The sequence below is a fragment of the Globicephala melas genome, chromosome 9, assembly GCF_963455315.2.
Source record: "Globicephala melas chromosome 9, mGloMel1.2, whole genome shotgun sequence".
In the NCBI taxonomy this organism is placed as follows: Eukaryota; Metazoa; Chordata; class Mammalia; order Artiodactyla; family Delphinidae; genus Globicephala; species Globicephala melas.
Window position 1 is genome coordinate 85,702,690 of NC_083322.1, and position 27,785 is coordinate 85,730,474.

General features: G+C 42.5%; 1 protein-coding gene across 3 annotated transcripts in view; it reads right to left on the reverse strand.

Moving 5' to 3' along the window:
* Positions 1–26,198, reverse strand: part of SLC26A5 (solute carrier family 26 member 5) — a 30,178-nt gene extending 3,980 nt beyond the window's left edge. The window contains exons 1-14 of one of the 3 annotated variants that reach the window (XM_030834328.2): positions 26,047–26,198; positions 23,947–24,086; positions 20,253–20,363; positions 19,002–19,168; positions 18,293–18,457; positions 16,200–16,352; positions 13,417–13,499; positions 8,674–8,821; positions 7,508–7,621; positions 6,637–6,714; positions 5,827–5,922; positions 5,480–5,586; positions 1,481–1,550; positions 21–113 (exon numbers count right to left, since the gene is read on the reverse strand). In XM_030834328.2, coding sequence (XP_030690188.1) covers positions 21–113; positions 1,481–1,550; positions 5,480–5,586; positions 5,827–5,922; positions 6,637–6,714; positions 7,508–7,621; positions 8,674–8,821; positions 13,417–13,499; positions 16,200–16,352; positions 18,293–18,457; positions 19,002–19,168; positions 20,253–20,363; positions 23,947–24,086; positions 26,047–26,198 — 1,677 coding nt within the window. Of the gene's footprint in view, positions 1–20; positions 114–1,480; positions 1,551–5,475; positions 5,587–5,826; positions 5,923–6,636; positions 6,715–7,507; positions 7,622–8,673; positions 8,822–13,416; positions 13,500–16,199; positions 16,353–18,292; positions 18,458–19,001; positions 19,169–20,252; positions 20,364–23,946; positions 24,087–26,046 lie in introns of those variants that run through there. The other 2 variants (XM_060305052.1, XM_060305053.1) reach the window with 2 other exon arrangements.
* Between the last annotated feature and the right edge of the window lie 1,587 nt (positions 26,199–27,785).

Here is a 27,785-nt window from a genome sequence, read left to right on the forward strand (position 1 = left end):
CTTAGTTTCTTGTGACTCACCTTTCTTTTTAATGCACTGCTATATAAGTCACTATTTGCATAATAAATTGGGGCATTTATTTGGAATATTTTTATTCCAGGAACTTCTTTCACCTGAGAAATAAAATGTTAGTGAATTTAATATATGGAAATATTTCAGAATCGAAACAGCAATTGCCTCCCTCTTCTAACTTGAAAATTAATACAGAAGTTGCTAAGGGCCCTCTGACAGTGTTTAAATAAAATAATGTCACTCTAGCTGAGCTGCTCATGCTCTGGAGAAATGTGTGCTGAGCAGAACGCCTTTAAGAATGCACACCTTTTCATTTCTTTTAAAAGTCCTTCTTTGTTTCATTTTTACCATAAGGTACAAAGAAGAAACTGAAATATTAAAAAAAAAAAGAAGTGGGTAGGAAAGGCGAAGCTGCCACTCAGACTGACAAGCAGCCGAATAAAATGAACAGCGGCTGATACTGGTTGATTCACAGAACGTAGGCAGGAGTGAAAATGGACCCAAGTGAAACAGAGTGAAAATTTTATCAAGAAGCCTCATGGGGCTTCCCTGGTGGCGCAGTGGTGGAGAGTCTGCCTGCCGATGCAGGGGACACGGGTTCGTGCCCCGGTCTGGGAAGATCCCACATGCCGCGGAGCGGCTGGGCCCGTGAGCCATGGCCGCTGAGCCTGTGCGTCCGGAGCCTGTGCTCCGCAACGGGAGAGGCCACAAACAGTGAGAGGCCCGCGTACCACAAAAAAAAAAAAAAAAAAAGAAGCAGGAGGGCTTCCCTGGTCGTGCAGTGGTTAAGAATCCGCCTGCCAATGCAGGGGACGTGGGTTGGATTCCCGGTCCGGGAAGATCCCACATGCCGCAGAGCAACTAAGCCCGTGTGCCGCAACTACTGAGCCTGCGCTCTAGAACCCGTGAGCCACAACTACTGAAGCCCGTGCGCCTAGAGCCCGTGCTCTGCGACAAGAAGCCACCACAATGAGAAGCCCGTGCACTGCCAACAAAGACCCAATGTGGCCAAAAATAAATAAAATAGAACAGAAAAATTTATATATTAAGAAAGTGAAGCAGGAAAAAAAATGAAGCGGGAGAATTCCACAGCCCCACCACCTACATTTTACACTGCTAATACTAGTATTTTACCACCAGTTTACACTCATCAGAAGGAAATCATGCCCATACAGACCACCCTGGCAAACAGTCTCAGTATTTTGTAAACATATACTTTAAGTCCAAGAATATATGTTTATCCTCATTAAAAAAGGAGGAAAAATAAATATTAGGAGGTTGTGTAACTGATGTGTAGTATAAACTGTAAAACTGAATCCAGACAGTAAACTGAAGTTCAGGCTTTTCGCTTTGACCACCACACCTCCCTGCTCTCCACCCCACTCTTTGTCCTAAGTAAAAATAATATCTAGTTCGCCAGTCACATCACATGCTTACAACCATTTAAAATGATAGAAAAAGGTCCTACCTCCTCATACGCATCTATGTCAATGTACACATCAGTGTCAGGAAGCTGCCCAAGGACTATGTAGCTCGGACTGAAGACAGAGAAGGAGTGTGTTAAAATACCAACGTGCTGATGCGCAGGACTTGACGGAAACACGAGGTTCTGCACGTGGGATTTGCTAGTGACTTCAGGGATACTTGATCCTTTTATGGTGCCTTTTCAGAAGGGCTCCACATATATTCACATTCCCAGTGCCATTCCAAGCCTAACACACCCCACATACAACCCCAAGACGTACGCTATATACACACACAACACATACACCTCACAACACACAGAGCCCACACGCACAGCACATACGCACACCACGTACATACGCACACCACGTACATACCCACTACATAACACTACACACACATCCTGTACATACCATCCAGATAGCACACACACAACCTGATCAAGACAAAAGACTCAGGCATCTAAAGATGGGGGCAAAAATGAATTGTGCAGAGTTCAAACCATGCCAGGGACATGTGTAACTCGATCTCATGTTACTGGGTAGATAGAATTATCTTCCTGTTTTAATTCTAAAGCAGGAGAGGGGATTTTCATTTTGTCTCTAATAAGAGTCTCTGACTCATGGAGCAGTGGGCGGGGGGTTAGTCAACAGAAGGTGTGGGGAGAAAAAAATCTCAAATCAGCATAGAAAGTTTTCTGAAGGCTGGTGTGAATAGATTTTAAACATTGTTTTTTAAAAGCACAAATTCCGAATTCTTTTTATAGGACAGTCTGGCTCAAATTAGATACTGAAATGATGACAGGTACTACTTCTTAAGCACCTGATATTACCTTATTATAGCCCATGAAAAATCCTACTGGGCTTATTTCTGCCGTCATGTGGAAGAGAAACTGAAGTCCAGTGGGGTTAGGTGAGCTGTTCAAGGTCAGAGAGCTTGGCAGAGTCAGAATATGGCTCAAGGTCTTGTACGGACATTCCATGGTCTCGTTACTATGCTCTGGTGTTCTCAGCACATATGTGCAAGTGCTTTGTGAGTTAGAATCTACAGCAGAAATGTCAGGGGTTTTTCTAGGTGGATTCCTTCAACAAGCGTTCAGAGAACACACACTATATGCTGGTACTGGGCTCCAGGAACCTCGTGTACACAACCAAGGTGCTCACAGTCTAGTGATGTCTGTGGACAAATATAACACCGACTGATACTGGAGATGAGAGGCAAGGTTCTCAGTTGAGTTCCCAATTATGAGAAAACCTTCCATACGAGACTCGAAATGTTGTCCACATGTTGCAATCTAGTGCCAGCGGGCGGAGGTGAGTGAGGGGTGGACACGGGGACCACACAAGTACACAAGTAACTGCGAGACTTGTGAGGTGCTGGAGGACCACAATGCTGCTGTGGGCGCACAGGGGAGTTGGGATCTCTCTGGCTGGGTGAGCGGGGTCTAAACTTACGTGGATTTCAACAGGCAGATGAGGAAAAGGCCTTCCTGACCAGCTGGAGCGCTCTGGAATCCCACTTCCTCAGGTCTAAATACTTCCTGTTTCTTCCCTAATCACCCCAGGAGCAAGAAAGTCTCTCTTTATGAACTCTGATGGGGTTTTATTTGGCCATCTCTTATGCTTATTGTCACTTGTACCTTGCTTACACTTCACTGAAGCACTTACAACTGTGTGTTCCAATTTCTTGAAGATGGATTATAAAATGCTGATTGAGAGTTAGCCTCTGGATTCACAAAAACTCATATTTGAATCATTGCCTACCACTTGCTGTGTGATCGAAGTTACTCAATCGATCCAGGCCTCAGTTTCCCCATCTGTGAAACGGGGATGCTAACAGTCACTGGGCTGGAAGGATGAATGACATAAAGCGTGGATCTTCGCACACAGCCAGGCACATAACTAACTACGATAATTTAGTGCCACCATTACTTCATTATCATGATTAGCATCATCATTATGTATCTGTCATCCTTAGGAGAGTGCAGCCTTTTTGAAGGGAAGGACTATGTTTTACTTACTGCAATATCCCTAGAGTCTAGTATCTCCCTGGGAACCTAGTAGTCCCTCCAAAAAGACTGTCCAATTAAGATTATAAGATTATAATTATTTCAATATGTTTTGCCCCCGCTTGGGGGCAAAAACTGAATTTCCGTCACATTTATAGCATCACCCACAGCGCCTGCATGGAGGAGGCATAAGGAACTATTTGTTGATGAACTGATTGTCCCTTGACCATGTGGGCTTTGAGGGAATCTGGGTGTTTGGAAGACAAGCAAAGCCACTGAAGCACCAGCCCTCTCTGGACAGCACGGCCTAATTACAGAGAAAGAAGCAGCTGAAAATAAACATGTAGCCTTGGTACTGGCTCCCCAAACTCTAACCTACAAAGACCCAGCACAATCACCAACAGGGACAGAATATTAAAAACAAACTTTAGTTAATTATTTGGGGGAGAAAAATAAGCAGAGCATTTAAAAAACAACCTGCCTAACTTTAAAATTTATGATAAGAAATCATAAACTATTATTTGGGTAAAAAAAAAACACCAAAAAGTGAAAAAAAATCTCCAATTCTATACCATGGCTTGTTAAAGGATATAGATATTTTTAAACCATGATGTTCACTAAAGCTCTGAGATAAAGAACTCTTGCATGTACTAATAATGCTCGTATAAAAACGGGGGGGAGGGCTTCCCTGGTGGCGCGGTGGTTGAGAGTCCACCGATGCAGGGTGCACGGGTTCGTGCCCTGGTCCGGGAAGATCCCACATGCCGCGGAGCGGCTGGGCCCGTGAGCCATGGCTGCTGAGCCTGCGCGTCCGGAGCCTGTGCTCCGCAACAGGAGAGGCCACAACAGTGAGAGGCCTGCGTACCGCAGAAAAAAAACCCCAAAAACCAAAACCAAACAAACAAAAACGGGGGGGAGGGTGAACTTCTTTTACATAAAAGTGGGTGACAGGGTAGAGTTTGTTATTAAAAACAGTGTAATTTTTGAGTTTAGATTCCACGTTTCCCTCTATGTCGTTTCTGAAGAGGAAAATGCTCATTTCCTACGCTGTAGAGTGGGAAGCATCCCATCATTTCCATCTAGCAGCCCTTCAATATACCACAATCAAAACTTTAAGAACTATCGTGTGATTTGCAACTACAGGCAAAAACAGACTAACCTCATTTTCATTCCTCCTGTGTTAAATTTGTTGCGTGCACAGGATGTGTCAGGCGCTGTGCTAGGCTCTTCATGTGCATTATTCTCATTTGAACCTTACTGTGACTCTTTGAGGCAGCAAGTAATAGTCTCATTTTATAGAGGCAGAGATGGAGGCTCCAAGAGGTCACGTAAAATCACAGAGCTTATATAGAGTGTGCAGCCAGGACTTGAACCTAAGGTTGTCTGACTCCGAAGTCAGACTATTTGAAAACATAATGTTTCCTTTTTTTTTTCTTTATAGTGATTTATTTATTTATCATGAACAGAGTATTTTTTTAAAGTTATTTTATACCTTACCCATTGGGCTCAGCTTCGTACTAGGAGAAGAGATGACAGGTGATAATATTTCAGGGTGGAGGAAGGAACCGCTGAAGCCCCACATATGATAACTTGGTGTCAGCGTCTGCTCCATGTTATCAAAACCTATGTCAGCACCCGGTGCCAAAGCAGACTGCAAGAACACACAGTTCATTTACCCTCACAAGAGGGTAAATAAGCCAGGGTGCCACAGGGGCCAGAATGGCAGGAACCATGAGACAAACTAGGCTCTTTTAAGAAAACCACTGATGGAATTATAAACTGTGATAGAGTAGAGCATCTGGCACGATCATATTGAGTTTTTCATTTGGCAGTTTGTTTATTTAGTCAACAAGCCCCATGAGTCCTCAGTTCCCTTTCATGCTGAGCAGAAGTAACCAAAGAGCTTACTTTGACCAGATCGAGCTTTGATCTACGTTTAAACTCACTGTTGCAGTCTCAGGCAGGATGCACACCCATGCCAATCTGTGCACTCACCTCTGTGTTCTGTAAATTACAGTCATCAGTGCGATGATCACAGCAGTAATCAAGCCATAGTCCAATCCCAGGAACAAGGAGGAAACAAAAGTGGTAAGCCAGATGGTCTAAACAAAAGACAGAAAGCTTCAGGTAGAATCATGTGAAAAATTTCCTAAGAGTTACACACACACACACACACACACACACACACACACACACACACAAACAGAGTACCTAGCCTTGTTGCCTAACTGGATACTGCATATAATAACTGGCCACAGTAACTTATCTTTCTCACATTTTTATCAGCAACAATACATTTGTTGCTATGACATATTCACCTAGTAATCACCTTTGTTACTTACCAGCTCTATCTTGCTGGTTCTCCAGAAAAAGGGGAGATCTGAGAATTGCATAAACATTCCTTTCAGGTTGACGATCACAATGGCCGACAGCACAGCCTGAAACACAGCACATTCATGCGTGCCTCTCCTCTTGTGTCCAGAGACCCCCCTCTGCTGGCCCTTCACTGTCCTGCAGCTGCCCTCCCACCGTCCTTTCCCCACTCCCTTCCTACAGGGCAGTGATGGTACATGTGGAGACAAGAACACCTGGATTTTCAGGACTTGGTTAGCTAAAATGGGACTTGAAAACCAGGCTTATATCCTAGTAGCAAACCTGCATGGTGGTCAATTAAATGGTTCAGAATTAAATGGTTCAGAATTAAATGGTTCAGAATTAAATGGTACTCAAGGACTTATCTCACCCATGGTCTTCCTGCACTATGATTTTCTCTAAGCTATAGCATTCCTGAGCCCTACTAGATTAAATGTTCCAGTAACTAAACGTTTTATGAGTGTAGGCCATCTCAAATTTTTAATCGGAGTATAAGGTCATAGAAGATCAAAGAGAGAAGAACCTTGGAGATTAGCCAAACCAAAACCTCCACTTTGCAGATAAAGAAACTGAGAATCAAAGATGCTGAGATGGCTTTCCCTAGGTCCCAGTTGCTGGCAGACTGTGGAACAGGATATTGATCCTAGCCTTGGCCCTTTCTCATACCACCTCACTAGGGTTACAGTAAAAACCCATGAGACAGCCACAAAAATATAAACAAATAAAATAGCAAAGTCTCTATACATGAGAAAACCTCACACCAAATCTAAGCTACATACCTGGGGTAATGATTCAAAGAGGAATCCAGTGGCTAATATGACCAGCAGAATCATTAATGAGGCCAAACAACCTGCAAGCTGAATGAGAGAAGACACGTGGAAGGGGCTTTTAGGAGACCTGAGTAAGAGGCGGGGCATAGGTTGGTCTTAGTCTTTTGATAATCACTGTGGGAAGATATGGCTTCATATAAGTCATCCATACCATTACATAAACCTGTAACTCATTCCCACTCCCTTTCTGAGGTTTTGGTTCCTCATATAGCCTTTAAACCAGAAGCTGAAATGTTTAAATACCCTGAATGAAATGCCCGTGCCAGGGGTGGGGGAGAGGAGATGTATGGTGCTGACCCAAGACTCACAGGGGCCAGAAGAGTTCAGATAAGACTTTTACCATCCAAAGTGGTAGCCACTAGCCACAGGTGGCTATTTAAATCTTAAAAAGTAAAATTAAATAAAATTAAAAATTCAGGTCTTGGTTGCACTAGCTACATTTCAAGTGCTCAAGAGCTACATGTGGCTAGTGGCTGCCATGCTGGACAGTACAAATATCAAACATTTCCATCACAGCAGAAAGGTCTATTGGATGGTGCTGGCATCCTGCGCATACTCACTCTCAGGCTTTCATGACAACATCCTATGTCTGAACTTTGAGGTTTACTGGTAGCAGGGAGTGTTGTTTAATTTTTCGATTTGACTGGCGAATATACCCCTTTTCTGTAGATTCAGTTCCTTGTGATTTGCTTCAACCAATCATGCCTTTCTCTGATTCATACACAGCTCACTGGAGCATGGATCTTCAGGCAGAATACAATCAACAGATTAAAGTTTATCACCCAAATCACCAGACCTTGGAGGCCAGTTGCATACGCACCTGTGTCTTCCCTCCAGTTCCCTCCTGGACAAGGCTTCGAGACAAGGAGCATGAAATTGCAAAAGTCTGGAAGAGTGAGCCAGTGGAGTTGCACAGTCCCAGGGCAATGAGCTCCTTTTCCACGTGGAAGCAAAGCACAAAAGAGATCTGTTATTTTTCAGGAAGCCAGGCATGATGGCCCATTTAATGCACATTTTCAGCAGTACAGGCTGTCTCTTCATTCTCTTTCCAGATACAAGAATTTGTTTAACATGAGTTCAAAACAGGAATTAACGCATTAATTTCTTGAATTAATTCAAGAAAAACACCTTGAATTTTTATTGTGTTGGAGATAAATGTTGCACTCACCACCTAGCCCCCTCTTTCCCAAACACACTCTCTACACAAATAATGCTTTTGTTTTTAAAGAAAACTGCAGCAAAACGGACAAAATATTTTTGTCGTTTAAGAGAAAGTTATTGGTGAACAGGACTGCTGGCATCTTTTAAATGCCTGGGCTCTTGCTCATCAAGGAACCCCTGCCAGTGTCCTCTTGGGACCAGTGAATGGGTCCTGATCTCAGGGCAACTTCCGGGTTTCCTAGACGGATTACTGTGTCTCATATGAACATGGAGCGTCTCGTCTCCTCTTAGAAGTGCACAGTGTGAATTTCTAAGATAAATACACACTGGGTATTTATCTTAGAAATAAATAATGGCTCACGGTATTCAGATTAAATACTTTATCTGTAGCTATCTTATAAAAGAAGGCGGCAAAGAATGTATTGTGGGGTTTAAGTGATGAATCATAAGCTCAAAGTTCAGTGAACAAAGAGAAGGCTTTCCTGTGGAGTAAAAATGGTTCTGGAAAAACGTTAGATTCTCAGGCTGTGAGCTTTAAAAATAGGGATAGCGCCTAGAGGAGTATGGCAAACTGTCCACCTCAGCATGGAGACTGCACCTACTGATGAGGTGAGGTAGGAGTCTGGACCTCAGTGTTCTGATTGATTTAAGGCACGCAAACCACGAAAAACTTGTAGTGTTGAATAAATACATGCTTCAAATACATCCATCACCAAAGTAATTTTTTTTCTACCAAGATGGAGAAATCCAGTTTATTTGTCTCCTATAGTAGAGCAAGATGACTGTGCCACCAGGAAACATCCGCAGGAAATTAATGAGTTTTACCTGATTGCCATCGACCTGGTAGCCATGCTTATTCGCCAAGGTCTTGGCCATTGAGATGGTCACCGAAAATCCAACGATCGCTATGGCAATGGCATCCACGTACACAAGGTGGAAGAGGCTGGTGTCCGGATTGGCCGGAGGTAGCAGCCTGAAAGGTGAAGCTGACTTCAACCTGGGCATTGTGACCACTGGAAAAAAACATGCAGCTAGAGGGGAGCACTGTAGGGGGGCATTATCTGCAGATGAGGTGATCAACACTTGGGTACTTGTTTGGCAAAAAGCAGGGCCCTCTTTGACACACAAGTTCTTTCCAGGCCCCAACCCCAGAGTGCCGGCTTTCTACCTGAATGGGTTATCAGCAGAGATCAAATGCCGTTTTATTTAGAAAAGGAGTAACCTCATACCTCACGGCAGCCCGTATGGCAGGTGTAAGTAAGACTCAGAGCAGGTAGAGGAGAGGGTCAGCGAAGCGCTCAGATGCCACAAGACATTCGAACCAAAAACTGAGGTGAGGAGGCAGGTGGACAGGGGCTATCATATCAGAGAATTACTACTGTCCGGGCAACACTAGGCACTCACTGCTCTCCCTTGCTGTTTGATGTAAGGACCCTGCTTCTTCCCTGGATCCCTTTAGGTGAGTGTCTAACATGGGAAATGAGCAGCAGCAGATTATACTCCTTGGGTCACATCTGGGAATCTTAGGAATCTGGAGGGGCCAAAAGCGTGGCTCCTGGAGCTCCCCAATGGGGAACCTAATTTTTGTGGTCCATTCTTATAGTTTGGAACCTTTGTCCTAAAAGAACAGAAAAGGTGTTCCCCAGAATGGTACGGGGGAAGGGGCAAGAGAGGTTTTCAAAGGCACCTGCTCCAATTCAAGGCACTGGGCTAAATAACAATATCAATTAATTGACGTACAATATTATTACTGTTACAGTCATTCATTAGGCGCTTCCTCTTGTGCCAGGTTCTGTGTTTATCTATCTCCAACAGCACTGTGAGCTAGGTACCATTATAATCCCCATTTTACAGATGAGGAAAATGAGGCATAGTGAGGTCAAGTAACTTGTCCAAGGTCAAACAGCTCATCTATTAAGTACAACAAAAACCACACAAGAACCCGTCTCCCCACACTATTTCTCATACTGTGTCATATCACAGTGACAAAGGGGCTGTCTCAGCTTCTGAGGTAAGGGAAAGGGAGGGGAGCAAAGGAACCTAACATATGTTAAGCCTAGATTATGTGCTACATGCTTGATATATGTCATCTCATTTGCCCTCACAACAATCCTTTTAGATGGGTGCCATTATTACCCCGATTTATATGTGAAAAAATGGATGCTTGCAGATGTTAAGTAATCTGCTGAAGATGGAGCAGGGAATCAGACGCGGGGGGTCTGCCTATAGAACTCACTGTCTTTTCCTTGCACTTTGCTACATAAGCACTAACCAGGAGAGAAGGCCTGGCAGCAGGTTTGGGTCTGAGGAATAAGAATGAGAAAAGAATGTATGCTGCAATGAGTGAAGAGAAGTAAACCAAGGAACATGATATATTGCCGTGAAGGGGATCTCTAACAGTCAGCTGTCACTTTCTGGACACTGTATTATATATTTATGGTGTGTGTGTGTGTGTGTGTGCAGATAAATGTGGTAGTTTGTTTCCAAATACAACCACCACCAATTCCTCGCATACTTCTGTGTGCTGCTCCCCTATCTAGATGTGGTCTGTTTCCCCTCTGGTTGAATCTGGGCTGGCCTTGTGATTTGCTTTGACCAATAGAATGTGGTGGGAGTGATGTTGCATGAGTGCTGTAAGCAGCCTGGCAGCTTCTGCTTTTGTCCTGTTGCCCTGAGCTGACACCTAAAGAACCTGGCTACCCTGCTGGAGACCCATATGGAGAGAAGATGCCAGCCAGCCCTCAGCTGTTCCAGTCACTGCAGCTGAGCTGTCAGACATGTGAGCGAGGCCTTCTTGGATCCTCCAGCCCTGGTCACTCCTTCAGAGTCTGCAGCTGCCTGAGAGACCCCAAGGGAGACGACCACTCAGCTGAGCCCCACCTACACTGACAAACTGCGAGCAGATAAACGGACATTGTTATAAGCCACTGTTCTTCGGCAGTGAGACTCACAGATCACTGAAGCAGTATGACTGTATACAGATAGGAAGTCAGGGAGGCATTATTGGTTGCCTGCCTGGTTTTGGGCAAAGTTCCAGAAAGATAAGGTTTCTGGGAAGCCAACTTTCAAAAAGGTAAAATGTTCTTAGTTTTAAAAAAAATGTTTAGCTCTCCTAGAGCCTGCGTGCCACAACTACTGAAGCCCGTGCTCCGCAACAAGAGAAGCCACTGCAACGAGTAGCCCGTGCACTGCACTGCAGAGTAGCCCCCGCTCGCTGCAACTAGAGAAAGCCTGCGTGCAGCAACGAAGACCCAACACAGCCAAAAATAAATAAATTAAATAAATTTATTAACAAAAAAAAGTTTAGCTCTCATACGTAGAGGGAAAGCAACATATTTGGGTATAATGCAACAGGGAAAGGAAGGTATTAGGTAGGAATGATGGTGGCATGTGACTTTTTAAAAGGAGAAATCTAAGCGTGAAAATTCACATGTAGATTATTTGTGATTAGTTATTGAATAGGGTTATCTACTGGATCCAAAGACACATGTTTATCACATGACGAATTATGTTAGTGAGCCAGGTGTGAGGTAATGGAAAGATCACACAACTGGGTATCAGAAGATTGAGTTCTGGGTCCAGGCTGGGACATACCAAACTTCACTCACGTCTCTCAAATGTCGCCTTCCTTGATACCCTACCTAAAACAGCAACCCCAGCCCCTCCTATCTCTTACCTGGCTTCCCTTGTCTTCGTAGCATGTCTCACTATTGATGTATTGTCTATCTCTCCTAGTAGAATATAAGTTCCATGAGACCAAAGGCTTTTATGCTTGCATGTTCACTTTTGTTTTTAACTGCTGTGTCCCTGGCACATAATAGGCACTCAATAAACATATGCTGAATAAATGGGAATAAATGAAATTTCTTCTCTGCTAAATGAAGATAACATAGATCAACAGTGTAATTGTGAGCATCAACTGACATGGTGGGTATAAAAGTACTTAAAAATTATAAGTGCAAATAGAAAAACAAGGGTTATCACTGTGTTATACCTTTACATTGAATCATAAGTAACACGTTTATGACAGCAGTTTGCTGAAGTTGAATGCAGGCTTCTGAACTTTGGCTTAAAAAGCAACTCCTGCTGCCTGTGCTTCCCTGGAGATTCTTAGGTGGTTCCAGGGGCAAGGCCTGATGGAATACACCAGGTCCTGTCAAGGTCCAGCATCTGGGCAAATGTCTGACTCTTCTTTTGGAAAGAGAGAACAGAGTGGCAAGAAAGAGACAGTACCAGGAACAGAAAGACAGAGACACGCAGAGCGGTACAGAGATAGCCAGAGTATCAGAGAGGGACAGAGTGAGACCAGGAGAGGCTCGCAGTCACTCACTCCTTCAAATATAAAAATAATAGTAAAAATTTTAAAATGTAGAATTAGGTACAAGAAAAACAGATGAAGCAAAGAAGTAATATATGATTTAAAACTAGGAACCTGATTGAAATAATGAGCCACAGAACTTTCAATTAACATGTCTTGAACGTGCACTGTGCATGCCAAATGCTACACTGGCTGCTTTAGACACATTTTCTCCTGTAACGCTCACAACTGCTCTTGAGATAGTCATCAATTACCATGCTTACCTAGCAGGGGAGGAAACTGAGGCTTTGAGAGGATAAGTGACTTGCCCAAGGTCACAAAGCTACTAAGTGGCAGGCTAGATTTAGCTTTTTAGCTCCAAAGCTTTTTTGCTTTTAGCTCCAAAGCTACCCAGGAAGAGATCTAAAAAACCAATAAATGCTAAATAGGAAACAGAACAAAACGAAAACCCACATGCCATTTGTTGGTAGGACTGTAAAATGGTGCAACCACTTTCAAAAACATTATGGAGCTTCCTCAAAAAGTTAAAGCAGACTATCATATGATCCAGCAGTCCCACTTCTATGTATATATCCAAAAGAACTGAAAGCAGGGTCTTGAGGAGACACTTGCATACCCATGCTCATAGCAGGATTATTCACAATAGCTAAGAGGTGGAAGCAACCCAAATGTCCACCAACAGATGAATGCATAGACAAAATGTGGTATATACATAAGGTGGAATTTTATTGCTTTAAAGAGGAAGGAAATCCTGTCACATGCTACAACGTGGATGAACGTTGGTATTATGCTAAATGAAATAAGCCAGTCACAGAGAAGGCAAGAGTACTAGAGTACTTGGAGTACTAGAGTACTCGGAGTACTAATCGGATTCATAGAGAGAGAAAGTAGGGGATGGAGGGAAAGGAGAATGGGGAGTTATTGTTTAATGGTACAGTTTCAGATTTGCAAGATGAAAAAGTTCTGGAGATCTGTTTCACAGCAATGTGAATACGCTTAACACTACTGGACGGTACACTTATGAATGGTTAAAATGGTTAAGTTTTATGTTATTTTTTTCTTAACCACAATAAGCCACCCCCCGCCACACACACAGCCCAAAAAACCAAACTCAACCCCCCCCAAACCCTCAGCTATTTGATACATAGGAAAAAAAAGATTGTTCATTGCAATACTAAAGCAGGAGTTCGAAGCAATAATAGATCCCTTGATTATTCAAGTCACACGGTTACTTGAAACTATTTTCCTACCCCAGAGGAAGTGTCCCAACGACATCCACATTGTACGATTCATGCAGGCTAAACCCAGCTGAAATGCCAGTTCCCATAACCACCTGAAACAGACACAAAACCAAACGTACCTTTAGAAATGAACATTCAAACACCACAAAAATAAGCTTCAAAGAACTTGTTAGCCAAGCCAAATCTATTCTTTCTCGGTTTTTTAAAAAAAGAATTACAGTTAGCTTCCAGCAATTCTAACTTCCCCTAATGACCCTTCTCCACAAAATTAAAATTGACTCTACAGTCTCCTTGTGGCCTGGAATTCTTTTCTCTTTACTTTGTTCTGTTCCATCCCGAGGCATTTGGCTAGTTGGCTACAAACAAAGAAACCATAAAACCTTTCAGGAGTTGGCTTTGCCTCTGGGGCAGGTAAAATGAGGCTCTGGCCAAGGTGGCACAAATAAAGGACATGAAATACGTATTGTGAGGGTGGTACAGTGACAGTGTATCATTATAACATGTAGGTTTGGATCTATTGCACAATCTTTCTATGGACTCTTGTTTCCAGGACAGCAGCACCAAGGTGGTTAGAGGCCTCCACCAGCACCCCATGGCTATCTTCTCCCATGTCTGTTGCCAAGTCAGGGTCAGGGTGAAACCGCCCATCACGGAGTGTCCTTGTACACAAGGTTGCCTGGATTGTCGGGGCACAGATTCAGTCTGTGTGTAAAGTACAAGCCTTAGTGAGCTACAAGAAGAGAAAAATAACAGAAGGAGAGACAGCAACTTTCTTCATCCCAAAGAACCACTGCTTGTAGAACTTTCTGAGTGGGTTAGCCAGGAGTGAAGGCATAGGGCTGGCCAGGGAAGGGAGCCAGACCCCCACCAAAGGGGGCTGCTGCAGGGAGCCAAGAAGAAGGTAAGCTCATTATCAGACACAGCAGCCTGAGAGACCAAGGGCGTGGCTGCTTCCCACCGCTATGATGAAATGCCCCTTCTTTGTTGGTTGCAATGTCTGTCACCCTTAATTACATCCGTTGTGCATCGCAAACTGGGGGAGTGCCCAGAAAATTCAAATCCACAGGATACACATGGCTCAAGTTCCTGAAGCATCAACTTTATGCAGTGATAAATAAATTGAAACCAAAGCTTTCCTACCAACACAAACAGATGCATTGTGAAAGAGAATGCAGAACCCCAAACAATTTTATGATAAAAAAGGAACTGTATGTTTAATAAGAGTCATGAAGATTCTGTCCCAAATTTTCCAGTATGGCTTCCCTCTCCCTTGCTCTGAGGAGCATACAGATAAGAAGTTAAAAAAAAAACCCCAAAACAAAAAACAGGTTCAACCATAATTTTAATGATAGAATTCTGGAGAACCATTGCCCTGGAAAACATGAAGGAAACTTTAAAGAGAATCTGGAAAGTGGACAAAACTAGGATCCCAAGCCAGGAAAGTCAGTCTTCATCATTTACTTCATGATTAGGGCTTGCCTTTCTCCACTGCCATGCGAAGGAGCTGAGAACCTCTTGCTGTTCTCCAAGAGGAAACAGGAACTCTGGGCCCAACCCCAATGAGAGAACAGGTCTTAAAACAGTGAGAGACAGTCCAATTCGGGTATAGACAAGATGAAAGCAAGGACAAGGGTCAAAGGGCCTGGCTTCTTTGTGAGCTATACGAGCCAGTGGTTCTTGTGGCTGGAACTTTTAGCTAGATTTGGATCAGACACCTATACGTTTTATTTCTTCTCCTTGTGGCTCCTGAACTATACACCAGACGCAAGAGGGGAGAGATATGGGAACATATGTGTATGTATAACCGATTCACTTTGTTATAAAGCAGAAACTAACACACCATTGTAAAGCAATTATACTCCAATAAAGATGTTAAAAAAACCAAAAATAAAAAATAAAAAAAAAACTATACACCAAAGTGCTCCAGGCTCCCAAGGAGAACTCACCAGGACACTGTGGGACATGACTTTCAAGGAAAACAGTGACACGTGTCAGACACCATGCAAACTTCTAGTTTGAGGTAGTTCACAGTTTCGATATTAGTTCCTACTACATTCCTTTCAGTCACACCACATGTTTGCAAAGCTGGGCATTCAGTGGTCACTGTGATAAAAAAGCAGGTACCATGCAAAAATCAAAGTGAACAGGAAATGATGGTAGTGGTGTCCATCTGATTCCCAGGTTTGAGGGATTGTGAAGTGCCCACCAGCCGCCATACGCGTTCATTGATAAATTACTGTGGTGATTTAAGAATGTCATAAAATATATTTTATTTCAATATATGTGCATTATTTTTACAAACAGTTCTTAAGTTGTTAGACATAAATACGTATGAAGTTGTTTGGACCTTACTACTTAGTAAATGGAACTATTACTTAGGCATTTCTTTCGGCCTAGGAGTGCCAGGAACCAAGAAAGTTTGAGAACCTTTGTCATTTGCTCTTTTCAGAATGGAAACAGCTTACTTTTTTCAGGTTATTAAAGTTTATATGTTCATTATAAAACAATTAGACAATAAAAACTTTGAAAAAGAAAAATCTCCATAATTTCACTCAAAGATAGTTTACATTCACATTTTTATGGACAGACTTCAGCTATATTTTAAAAATCATCCATGACTCTGCTTTAATGCTTTTCTCTTCTTGTCAGTGTATTTGTAAAAGTTCCCCTTGACAAATTCCAACCTTCTCTTGGCAGAAGTGAGAGAAAAGAGGTCAAGTCTCCTCCTCCCGGGTCCACTTCTAAACCCCACACAGAAACAGGTAGGCGTAAGCTGCTGGACGCTGACTTACCGCAAAGAACTCTAAAGGGATGGGCGCTGGCAATTTTTCTTTAAATCTCTCATTAAACTCCTTGCCACCCAGCAGCAAACCAAAGACCATCAGCCCAACGCCTAGGGAACACACGTTGAGGTTTTTAACATTCTGCAACACAGCAACTGTACTCTGTAACACAGTGAACACTGGATGTTACATCAAGCAAGAGCCCCTGAATAGACAGAGACAGTCTAGTGCTCTAATTCACACCAGCCATCCCATTAGTGGACATTTCTAGCTAAAGGTTCTCAGGCTGAAGTCTCTCTCTCTGCAGCTTTCACCAATTAGGAGTCATTTTTTACCCAGTCATACAACTTGGTAGTTGTAATCCTTACCTGACAATCTTATATTACAGTGTTCTTTGCTACGCTAACATCTCAATGTAGAATTGTAAAATTCAGAAAAGTAACCCTGAAGCTGAGTCCTGAGCATTAGGAAAGGATTAGGGGTAATATCAGCAAAAAAAATCCATAGGTAAATACATACGAAAGCTTTTAGGAGCTGAAAGAGGGAGAGAAATCACTGTTAGCAGATGAAAGACGAATCAGGTGAGCTTTGAAGGGAAGAGAGTGGCTGAAGCTTGGAAAGAAGCCCAGGAAAGTTAGAGAAGAAAGCCGCTTAATTTTCTCCTAAGGCTGCCGTCTCGGCACCCCAGATGCAGTCAGTACTTATCTGGACCCTGGGAAAGCAGGTTACCACCGAGCCCAGGCTACACACTTTTCCTATCAATGCCTAGGAGCATTCTCTAGTATGCTTGTCTGTTCTATTTCCTTTGTGACAAGGCATTTTGAGAAATCTCAGAGTAAGAAGCATGTTACCAGCTATTACGGGAAACGAAGAATTGAGTTATTTAGGGAATGCTCCCACAGTTGGACTCCATTCTAATCAGTGAAGGACTCAATTTAACTGTTACTTCCTCAAAGCGACTTTCCTAGACCCCTAATCTAAAGCTCTCTCTATTCAACTTTCAGAGCAGCCTGATTTTTTCTTCAGAGCACTTAACACAATTTGTACTTAATTACATATTTATGTGATTAGCAGTTTACTATGTGTCTTCCCACTGGACCGTAAACTCACTGCTCTGCCTAACACAGTGTCTGACACATCAATACCTCCAAAGGCTATAGACCTCTCATTCCAAGGATAGCTTCAGCAGCATCTCAGTTCTGGTATGTAGTGCTTACACTGTCATTTGGTTTTAATAATTTTCATAACTTCCTCTTTATCCATGGTTATTTAAAAATATGTTTTTGGTTTCCAAATGTATGGGGGTTTTAAAGCTATATTTAGTTATTGATTGCTAATTTACTGCACCATGTGAAACAACACTGCATTTTTAGAATTTGTGATCAGTTTTACATGACCACTCTCAACGTGATCAGTTATTACCATTGTTACCTACGTGCTTGCAAGTAATTTATATCTTCTCTGAGTTGGGTAGAAGGATCTATGTCTATTTTATTAGATTAAACTGGTTAATTGTGACAGTTACACAATAGATCCTTTACAGACTTATTTTTTTGCCTGCTTGAGTAAGCAGTTTTTGAGAGAGATCTATTATCCCATAATGCCTTTAAATTATTTGTTAGTTCCCAAAGATAATCTAATTTGTCTTAAGAAAAAAGCTGTTTCTTTAGCTAACTAGAGTCAAGGTGAAATAACCAAATAAAGACGTAACCAGGGACTTCCCTGGTGGTCCAGTGGTTAAGACTCCGTGCTCCCAATGCAGCGTGCCTGGGTTGGATCCCTGGTCAAGGAACTAGATCCTGCATGCTGCAACTAAGACCCAGCACAGCCGAATAAATAAATAAATATTAAAAAAAGACCTAACCAAAAAATTCCTTGTGAGGTAGATAGTATCATATATTAAAGAAATGAGACTTTAAGGTTTAATTTTCCTTGTAGTGCTCTTCTCAGAAAAGCCTTAGAATAACTAAATCTCCTCCATTTTATTGAAATTCATGGAAATAAGAAAAGTGAGCCTTGAAGGTAAAAGAGATACAGAAGAGAAGGGGGAAAAATAAAGAAGGGAAAACAAGTACCAGTAAGTCGGGAAGTTGCTTACTTACATACACCACTGAAAAGATCCCACTGTACCGCTTTGTTTTAACTCCAAACAGGTATTTTAACATGGAGGTGAAGACATGCACAGCTGCCGCAGTGGTAAACCCACGGACCAGGGGCTCCGTGAGATATATGGCCACAAATCCAAACCTACAGACACCTAGGCAAAACTTTTTTTTTTTTAATGACAAAGAAACAAATAAATCACATGATAGGTCACGAAGTTAAAACCAACAGAAAACATTAAAAAGTTCTTTCTGGACCATTTTCTAATACTACAAACTTGCACCTGCAGCAAGTAAGTAGCTAATAAATCAATCACTGGTTATGCAGAAAACAACGGAAGGTTTGGAAGGGCCTGGAGCCCCACGGAGCAATGGGCACCCCCGTACTCTCTCTGTCCCTCAGAAGTGGGGGTAGGCTTAGTCATGTCACTTCCTGCTCCTTCCAGGCCCTCTTCCCATTACTAACCCATCCCGCTTCAAGCTAGTCTTGCTTTTGGAATCTCTAAAGTATCCAACTGAAGCTAGCTAGTTCCTATTCAGTATCAATTTAAGTAAGGCATGCAGTGGGACCGGCGTTCCTGAGCTATAAACCCTGAGCTCTGGAGTTTTGCTGGCTGACCCTATCCACCATGTAGACCAGCCAAATGTGCTCAACAGATATTTATTAAATGAGCAAATGAGAGCCCATTTCCACATCTGTGAGTCTTACCTGAATGATTCCTGTAAGTAAGGTCACAGACATGGCGACTTTCACTCTCAAAGCATCTCTTGCCTCCGTACTGTTGGTTGCGTTTACTCCTCCTGGAATGACTATATCATCTGGTACTAATCGAACAGCCACGCCGCCTATCATCAGGCTAATAACTGCAAATGGACCTGAAATAAGGAAGCATTAATCAGGGAAATTATGTTCAGTATGTCTGATGTGGTTGTTTCCAGTACCCCAGGAGACACAGGTAAGGTCAATAAATCCTCCTTGAAATAACACTGCACTGTGACAAAATCTTCCATTCCACACACTCTTCTAGAACCCTGACATTTCCCCATGAAGAGGTGGTCTAATTCCTCTCTCCTTGAATCTGGGTGGACTTGTGACATGCTAGTAATCAAAAGAATGCAGCAGAAGCGATACTGCGTGACTGCTGAGGCCAGGTAACAACAGGTGATGCGGCTTCCACCTGAGAGCTGTACTGCTCGCTTGTGCTGCAGCCCTACAGGCAAGAAAGCCCCAGTCAGGACCACGTGGAGAGAGGGTGAGGGCGGGTGGTAAGAAGAGAGGGAGGGGGAGTCCAGCCTTCCTGTAGCTGCTCTGGCTCTAGCTCCCACCTGACTCTTAACTGCTTGAGAGACTCCGAGCCTAAACTGCCCAGATGAGCCCTTCCCAAATCCTGACCCACAGGAACTGTGAGAGATAATCAAATGGTGGTTGTTTTTAGCTGCTAAACTTGGGGGGGGGTGTTACCCAGCAAGGGACAGCTGAGACCTTGTGTGTGTTGGCTGGTGGCAGCCTCAGGCAGCATCAACACTATTATGAAATCCATATAAATCTGATCCTAAATACACTAAAGAGAAACCAAGTACAATTCAGTGCCTAAAATAAGATGAAAATGCATTATATGCATGGTAATTAGGAACTTGCAGCATCACTAATAAAACAGAGGAAAAAAAAGAGATGCAGGCAAATTGTATTATGCACTCAAGCACTTATTTCACAGATTTCAACAATTGCTCTTTTTACACAAGAAAACTGTCTTTTTCTATTATGCCCAGATTATGAGAAAGCTGTTAGCTCTAGAAATCTTGAGGGGGAGTGTATTCTTTAAAAGCACCTACTGGGTATACAGTAACAAACGTTGTTACTAAGCAGATGTCCTAATAACAAACATGCTGTTTCTCTGGCACACTGCAAAGCTTGGAAATCCAAAAGGAAAGGTACTAAAATATCAACTGTAAGGTTTACCTATGGATATGTGTCTGGAGGTTCCAAAAAAACAATACATGATAACGGGGTAAAATGAAGAGTACAGGCCAAACACCGGAGGCACAGCTGCCAGCATTGCAAAGGCTAAACCTGTGGGATAAAAAACCAAACAGAAACGGGGAGCTCATTAGAAAACAGAGGGCTATGTGTGTTTTTCTCTTGGTTCTTTCTCTATGATGAACAAGTGAAAATCATGTTAATTTAAGCAGATGTGTTTTAACATGCCCACCCTTCCATCCCACTCTTACATGGAATCCTATACTTGTGTTCAGAGAGCCCAGGCTGAGACAGTTTTCCTTGTCGTCTCCTCTTTGCCAGGGGTGGGTTTTTTTCTGCTTTATTCTTTCCCAAATTACATAACGGCAGGAAGTCTTACTTGACTGGTGCAGTTGTAATCTGGTGTTGATGCCCAAATGCCAGCTGTTTCTCCAATGGGGTGTTTTCAGGGTTCTCTGGAGACCCGTTTTCAGTGAGGAGCTCCCACTGTACTATTCCCTGGCTGATGTAATGCCGCCCCCACCGACCTAGGTCCCTTACAGGTTCCAGTTCTTACACCTCCTCCAGGTTCTTTCTGCTGGCAGCTGCTCATCCTGTAGGCAGACTTCTTGGGCAGGTACCTTTCAAATGAGCCAAGCCAGGTTACCTCCCAGGGTGCCCAGTTATCTGATGCTTTACCCCAGTAAACTGTGCAAGTGCAGGCCATGCCCACAGGAGGGGTCCTCTTCATTTTGCTGTCATAGGCAGTTCACACCCTTTCACCTGTAGATTTATTTTTTTTGCAAGAATTAGGCAATAGTGCCCACAAACTCCAGGGGACACACGTCCAGTGCTCCAAGTGATTCTCTTGCAGTCCTTCCGTCCTTCCTTAACTTTAGGTGGAGGGGAAATGCATAGGGCTTTTTTCACCTTTCTCTCGAAAATTCTCATTCCAAATCTAGTATCAGTCTTCTTGTCCCCTTACATCCTGTTGGAGTGATGCACCGAAGAGAGAGCCTGTGTGTCATTCACTCATCGTTTTGTATGGATGGCCTGGAATCCCTCTTTAGAGCGTGTAAGCAATACACACCCTTTGTTCTCAGCTTTGGGGCCTCACCAAGTGTCTGGAATAACTAGAAAGTTCATGTAATGCATTGTCATATTGTGGATAAGAACATTTTAGCAAAAGAAGAGTTGGGAAAGCATCCCTATTTCATATGTAACAATATGGTAAGTTTAATGTTGCATTTAAAAATATTTTTTATTTCTAGCAAAGAAACACATGTCCATAGTATAAAAAGCCGAGCAGTACTAGGGAGGCTGGGAGGAAAAGCCAGCACTCTTCTGCCTTACTCTAGGTTCCACTCCCCAGAAGCACTCACTTCTAACTCTTTCAGCTGTTTTTCTACCGTTTATCTCCATTTTTCTAAATCAGCAGTTCCTACGTGAGAGGATTCTGCCCACCTCCAGGGGACATCTGGCAATGTCTGAAGACATTTTTTATTACCAAGCCTGGGAGTGGGGCTGCTGCTGCATCTAGTGGGTAGAAGCCAGGGATGCTGCTACCCACCCTGCAATGCACAGGATGGCCCCCCCACCACCAGTGTACATGGTACAGGCTGAGAAACCCGTTCTACATAACCTGTTCACATTGTTACTTCTTGGTTTATCGTTGTAGATATAAACTGTTGACCTTCTGTAATGCCTATTTTTTTCAGATTCCTCTAGGTTATGATTTCAGGGTTATGTGACTTTTTTTTTCCTTTCTAGAAAGTTTTGGGATCTTCTATTTATTCCTGGTATTCTGATATTTTACAATGGTGTGTCTTGTTTTAAGTTAATTTTTCATGAGTTCTGATGGGTACCTGATGGTTGCTCTCAGTCTGAAAACTCACGTATTTCAATTCTGAGAATATTCTTTGTCACTATAGCTCTTTTCTCTGGGTACAGCTGACCATCTACCTTGTGCTGTAAGTTCTTGCAGGCTCTTTGGAGCTGAACAGGGCAAGGAAGAGCCTTTGTGAGCTCACAGTTCAATGGGTAGATGTTTACGTAATGTCTACAGGTCCAAAAAAAGTTGTGGAATGGCACTTCAGTGAAAACCCAACTAGGCTAAATTCTGAGGATTTCTTTGACGTATTCATTTACGTGCGTTCACTACAGCCATTTCCTGTGGCGCTGTCCGTCCAACTTGACTGAATGTCGGTCTAGCTCCTATTTCCCACTCCGGATGCCGAGCCTCTGTCTGCTCCTCCCCCTCCCTCACCTCTGCCTTTAAATACATCCCTTTCTCTATCCTTGGGGTGTTGGTGCCAAAATTGTTGTGGAGAATGGTCCTAAACTTGATTTAAGGCTTTCGTTTAACAGATTTAATAGATTCGATAACTCAGTCACTTAGAAAATTAAAAACTCAGCTAACTGATCACTGGGAAAATTTTTTTTTTTTTTTTTTTTTTTTACAAATCGATTGTTCAGTAATTAGTTTTTGGGCAACTGGAGAAGGGAATAGATTTTCTGCCAGCTTACCTAGAGGCTGTTCAAGCCATTATCACCTTTTGACCACACTGAGTCACTGTCACCTCTAATTGGTCTCCCTACATTCATCCTGGTGACCTCTCGCCAGCCAAGTCCACTCCCCACACGACAGTCTCAGTGATCTCTTACCAGAAATACCCAACTGAAAAAAGCACGCTGACAGCTTTCACTGCGCTCAGAACGAAATCCAAAGGGTCCCGTCAAGGCTGTGCACACCTGCCACTGCTCGCCTTGCCAGGCTCCAGCCCCTCACTCCCCACACTCCTAGCACCCTGCCTCTCTCATAATTCTTCAAACACCCAATTCTCTTCCTGCTAAATGCCTTCACACATGCTATCACTTCTTCCTGAAGTGCACTTCTTCTCATTCTTTACCTCCCTGCTACTCGTCCTTCAGGTCTCACTTCAATCTCACCTTCTTAAAGGGGTTTTTGTGACTCACTTACTTAAATTAGGTCCCCCTAGTATCACCATGTCAGAGTGCCCTGTATCTTCCTTCACAGTGTTTACCATCATTTGCAATTAAAAACTGATGTGTGCTGTTATGTGCTTCATGTTTCTTTCCCTGATTGGATAGTTAGTTCCATGAAGATGGGGACGGCCAGGCAGATACTTGATAAATGTGTGTGAATAGATGAATAATCAATGAGTGTTTTCTTAAATTCTTATATCACATATAAAATCACACAAAGGCACAAGAATTCAGTATATCATGGTCCCTTGTAGTAAGAATATGGACTTACAAGTCAAGAACCTGAACAAGGACAACCCCTGAAAGAAACACAACATTGTAAATCAACTATACTTCAATAAAATTTAAAAAACAACAAAAAAACAACAACAAAAAAGGACAATCTCAACAACATGCTCATGGAGTGACTGATTAACCTGGCGAGAGAAAGGCAATGCCCAGCCAGCTCCTACATGTACTGGTCTGTAAAACAGTATTACCACATTCTACAACTAATATCTCCGGGGCTTTTAAAAGGTTATTTAAAAGGGTTATTTCTGGGGAATTCCTTTAAACAGGTGAAGGTTACTAGAACTATAATGATAAAAACTATGAATTTCCAATCACGATGAAATTAAACAGAAAAATGGTCAAGCAACTGTTTGAGGAGACGGTAGCGAAGGACAGAAAGAAAGAAATATATTCTACTGACCTTGAGGAAGCTGCAGCACACCTGTGCTTATGCCTGAGACTATGTCACCCAACACATACTCCTTGAATCTGTATGCAGGCAACCACTTGGTTATGGGGAGGAACATGTAAATGATATTTCGTATTTTCTTAGGGGTACATCTGGAGGACAAAGAAATAGGTAAAATGAGGACCATTTCTGTAGAGTTCACACCAAGGCATTTTCCCTTCCTCATATCCTGGAGCAGTAAGGAAGAATTCAAAACTGGTGCTGAGGATGACTCTTCTACTCTGCAGAGGTCAGAGACAAGAAGACCTGCTTATTATTATTTTTAAAAAATAGGAACATCTGGGCTTCCCTGGTGGTGCAGTGGTTGTGAGTCTGCCTGCCGATCCAGGGGATGCGGGTTCGTGCCCCGGTCCGGGAAGATCCCACATGCTGCGGAGCGGCTGGGCCCGTGAGCCATGGCCGCTAAGCCTGTGCGTCCGGAGCCTGTGCTCCACAACGGGAGAGGCCACAACAGTGAGAGGCCCGCGTAACGCAAAAAAAAAAAAAAAAAAAAAAGGAACATCTGAATTGTCTCCACTCTAATGCTCTACAACTGACCATGAAAAAAAAAATTAGCTTCAAAATAGTTGAGATATCCCAGAAGCTATTATTTCAACAGGTGAAACCCTTAATGTGCTTCCTGTGTTGGTGTAAAGTGAAGTAGGGGAATTATTTACTGATTGAGTTAACTCTTGGATGTGGAACCAATGACCAGCATCTACCCACTTAGTTTTCCCTTTCCTTATAAAATGAAGGAAATTTTCACAGGTATTATGAGCTTTATGAATATGTCTCTGATTAGGTAAACTCAAAGCACCATTTGTCACGGGAGCACTGTAGCTAAGTCTATGTCTGGTTATCTTGGTTAGGTGAACACCATGCTGAAAAAACCAAGGCTTTGCATTTAATCCCCGGATGGTTTAATTAACTTTGGTACACAGACTATATTCTGGACCTCAGCCAGTCCTTTTGCCAGTCTATGCCTATAATCAAAGACATCAGTGAGTAAGAGTATGGACAGATGAGTTCCATCACCACTATGACAGCCTCAAGTCCTCCTGGTGATGAGGAAGCAACTTATTCCATTTAAAAGGATAATGCATTACTGCAGCATGCATGGTATTTTATACAGTGCCTTTAGTGGTTAAGAGTATCTGGTAATTAGATGCAGGAAGATACGGGAAGCAAAATGTCAGGCAACTATGGCAAGAGCAATGAATTTGAGTGAAACAAACCAGATTTCATAGCAGTCTCCTGGTTTAGAAAATTGAGATATTAATAACAGCTGCATTTATATAGTGCTTGCCATGTGCCTTGCGCTTTGCATATATTAATAGGTTTTAACCCCAGGAACTCGATGATGTAAGCCCTAATTACTATTCCCATTTTACAAAGCAGGAAACTCAAGTGCACAGCTGGTGGGCGGCTGGGACTGGGATCAAAACTCAGACAGTCTGACTCCAGTGCACATACCTTCAACCTCTGTGATGTCACACCTAGAGCACAGGGTCACTGTGAAGCTTATATGAAGCTGTGGTCTCAAGGGTTCAGGAGGCAGCAATCAGATGGTTTGCAAAATCAGGTGTGCAATCAGGTACACATGTCAGGCATACATGTATTACACAGCCATGTTGCTGGCCTGGGAATGGTAAGTGTCCTAAGACACTGAGTGTCCTTGATAGCTTAGGTTGGGGACTTAAATGCATAGATTCAGGGTGTTGCCACATGGAGTAGAAGTCAAGTGGGAAAAAGAGGGGTTGGAACATTCCTGAGAGACAAATGGAAGAGGTGGATATTACGTAGGTGCGTGGAGAATTGGAAAGTGGGTTGTTTATATAAACCTTTATACAGACATAAAGCATAGAAGGAATTTAATAAATATGGTGAAATATGTAATGAAGCTTGTGTTCCATCAAATATCTACCACTGAATGAACTGTGTGGACAGCTCTGCAAATCACGAGTGCTCACCATTTGTTTTCTCCTCCACATTGCCAGATTCTCTTTATACATCTGACCTTGCTTCTCTCATAAGTGAATGACAGATTAAAGGAAATAAGTGGAAACAACATACGTGAATGCCTGTTTCAGCTTATCCCCAATGGATTCCGAAATCTTGTCCTTCTTGTGCAGTCTTTCCTGGAGGACCGGGTGACTAAAGATAGGTCTTTCCACATAGTACCGCTGGGTTGCTGCAAGGATTTCAGTTTCTTCAACATGATCCATAGTACTCTGAAATTATTCATCAATAGCAGGAGACGAGCATTTCCTGAATTTCACTAAGGGAGAAAATAAAAACTCTGTCAGATGCCAAAATCCTACTGATGACCGTTCCGATGCATCTCTTCTTGGCGGTATTATTGCAAGTTATTCTGAGGACCTCTTCATCTTTGGACACCCAGAGCATCTAACCTAGTGATCTGGACAGAGTAGGCACTAATAAATGAAAGGAAAGCAAAGTCAGTAAAAAACATGTTGTCTCTCCCAGGGCAACGAGGGGGTAGTGTGCATACTTTAAACAAAGGATCGTGTTAACTTCAGTGGCTAAATGCTGCAGCAAGTTGACTCCAAGTCAATATTAAGGGAACAGGGAATCAGGCTGACTCTAACCATTTACACATCAAAGAAAAAGAAAAAGGAGCAAGATCAGTGCTTAAATTGACCCTAAGTTTCTTGAAGGTACATTAGCCTCCTTTCCAATTCTGTATTCACATTTGGTTACTCCTTAAATTATTCTATGGTTCAGAGCTGAGGCTTATGTCTCCACAAGAGCTACAAGTTGAAAACATCAGTGCAATGTTATAATCATTTTAAAGTTTATTGTGTTGTCATGTGTAAGACTATTAGGATGACTGATATATCTATATTTATATCTATCTATCTACCTACCTACCTATCTACATAATGAATACTACTCATATGAGTAAAAGAAATGATTAAGGAATAAAAACCCAGTGTGTTTCTGCACATGGGAATGTGTACAAGGATGTTAATTGCAGCTTTATGACAGTGAAAAGTTGGAAAAAACCCAAATGTCTACCTATATGCAATAAAACGTAAATTTTTGTATAGTCATAAATTGAACGCTATGCAGTAATTTTAAAAAAATGAACTAAATCTGTATGTCATCATCAATAAATCTCAAAAACTTAATTTTCAATAAAAATGCAAGGCACAGGTGGGTACTTCAAGATTGCAATTATTTAAACAAAGTTTAAAAACCTTACCAAGCAATAATGTAGGTTGTTTGTGTACACACATATATGTAGTAAATGTATAAAAGCATGCATGTCAATGACAAACACTAAGATCAGGATGTTGTTACCTCTGGAGAGAAGGGGAACGAGACTCGGAAGAGATAGGGAGCTTCAACTAACCAAATCTGCAATGTTCACTTTGTAAAAAAAGAACTGGCACAAAAAGAGCAAAATGTTAAGATTTGACTAAGTCATGTGGTAAGTACACTGGTGTTTAATACACGACTCTGTCTGTAAATTTGAATGATATATTTTATTTTATTATTATTATTATTAATTTATTTATTTTTGCGGTACGCGGGCCTCACTGTTGTGGCCTCTCCCATTGCGGAGCACAGGCTCCAGACACGCAGGCCCAGTGGCCATGGCTCACGGGCCTAGCCGCTCCGCGGCATGTGGGATCTTCCCGGACCGGGGCACGAACCCATGTCCCCTGCATCGGCAGGCGGACTCTCAACCAGTGCGCCACCAAGGAAGCCCTGAATGATATATTTTATAATAAAAATTAAGTGCACAACAACAACTAAAGCCATCAGTCCTAACTGAAGGAAGTTAA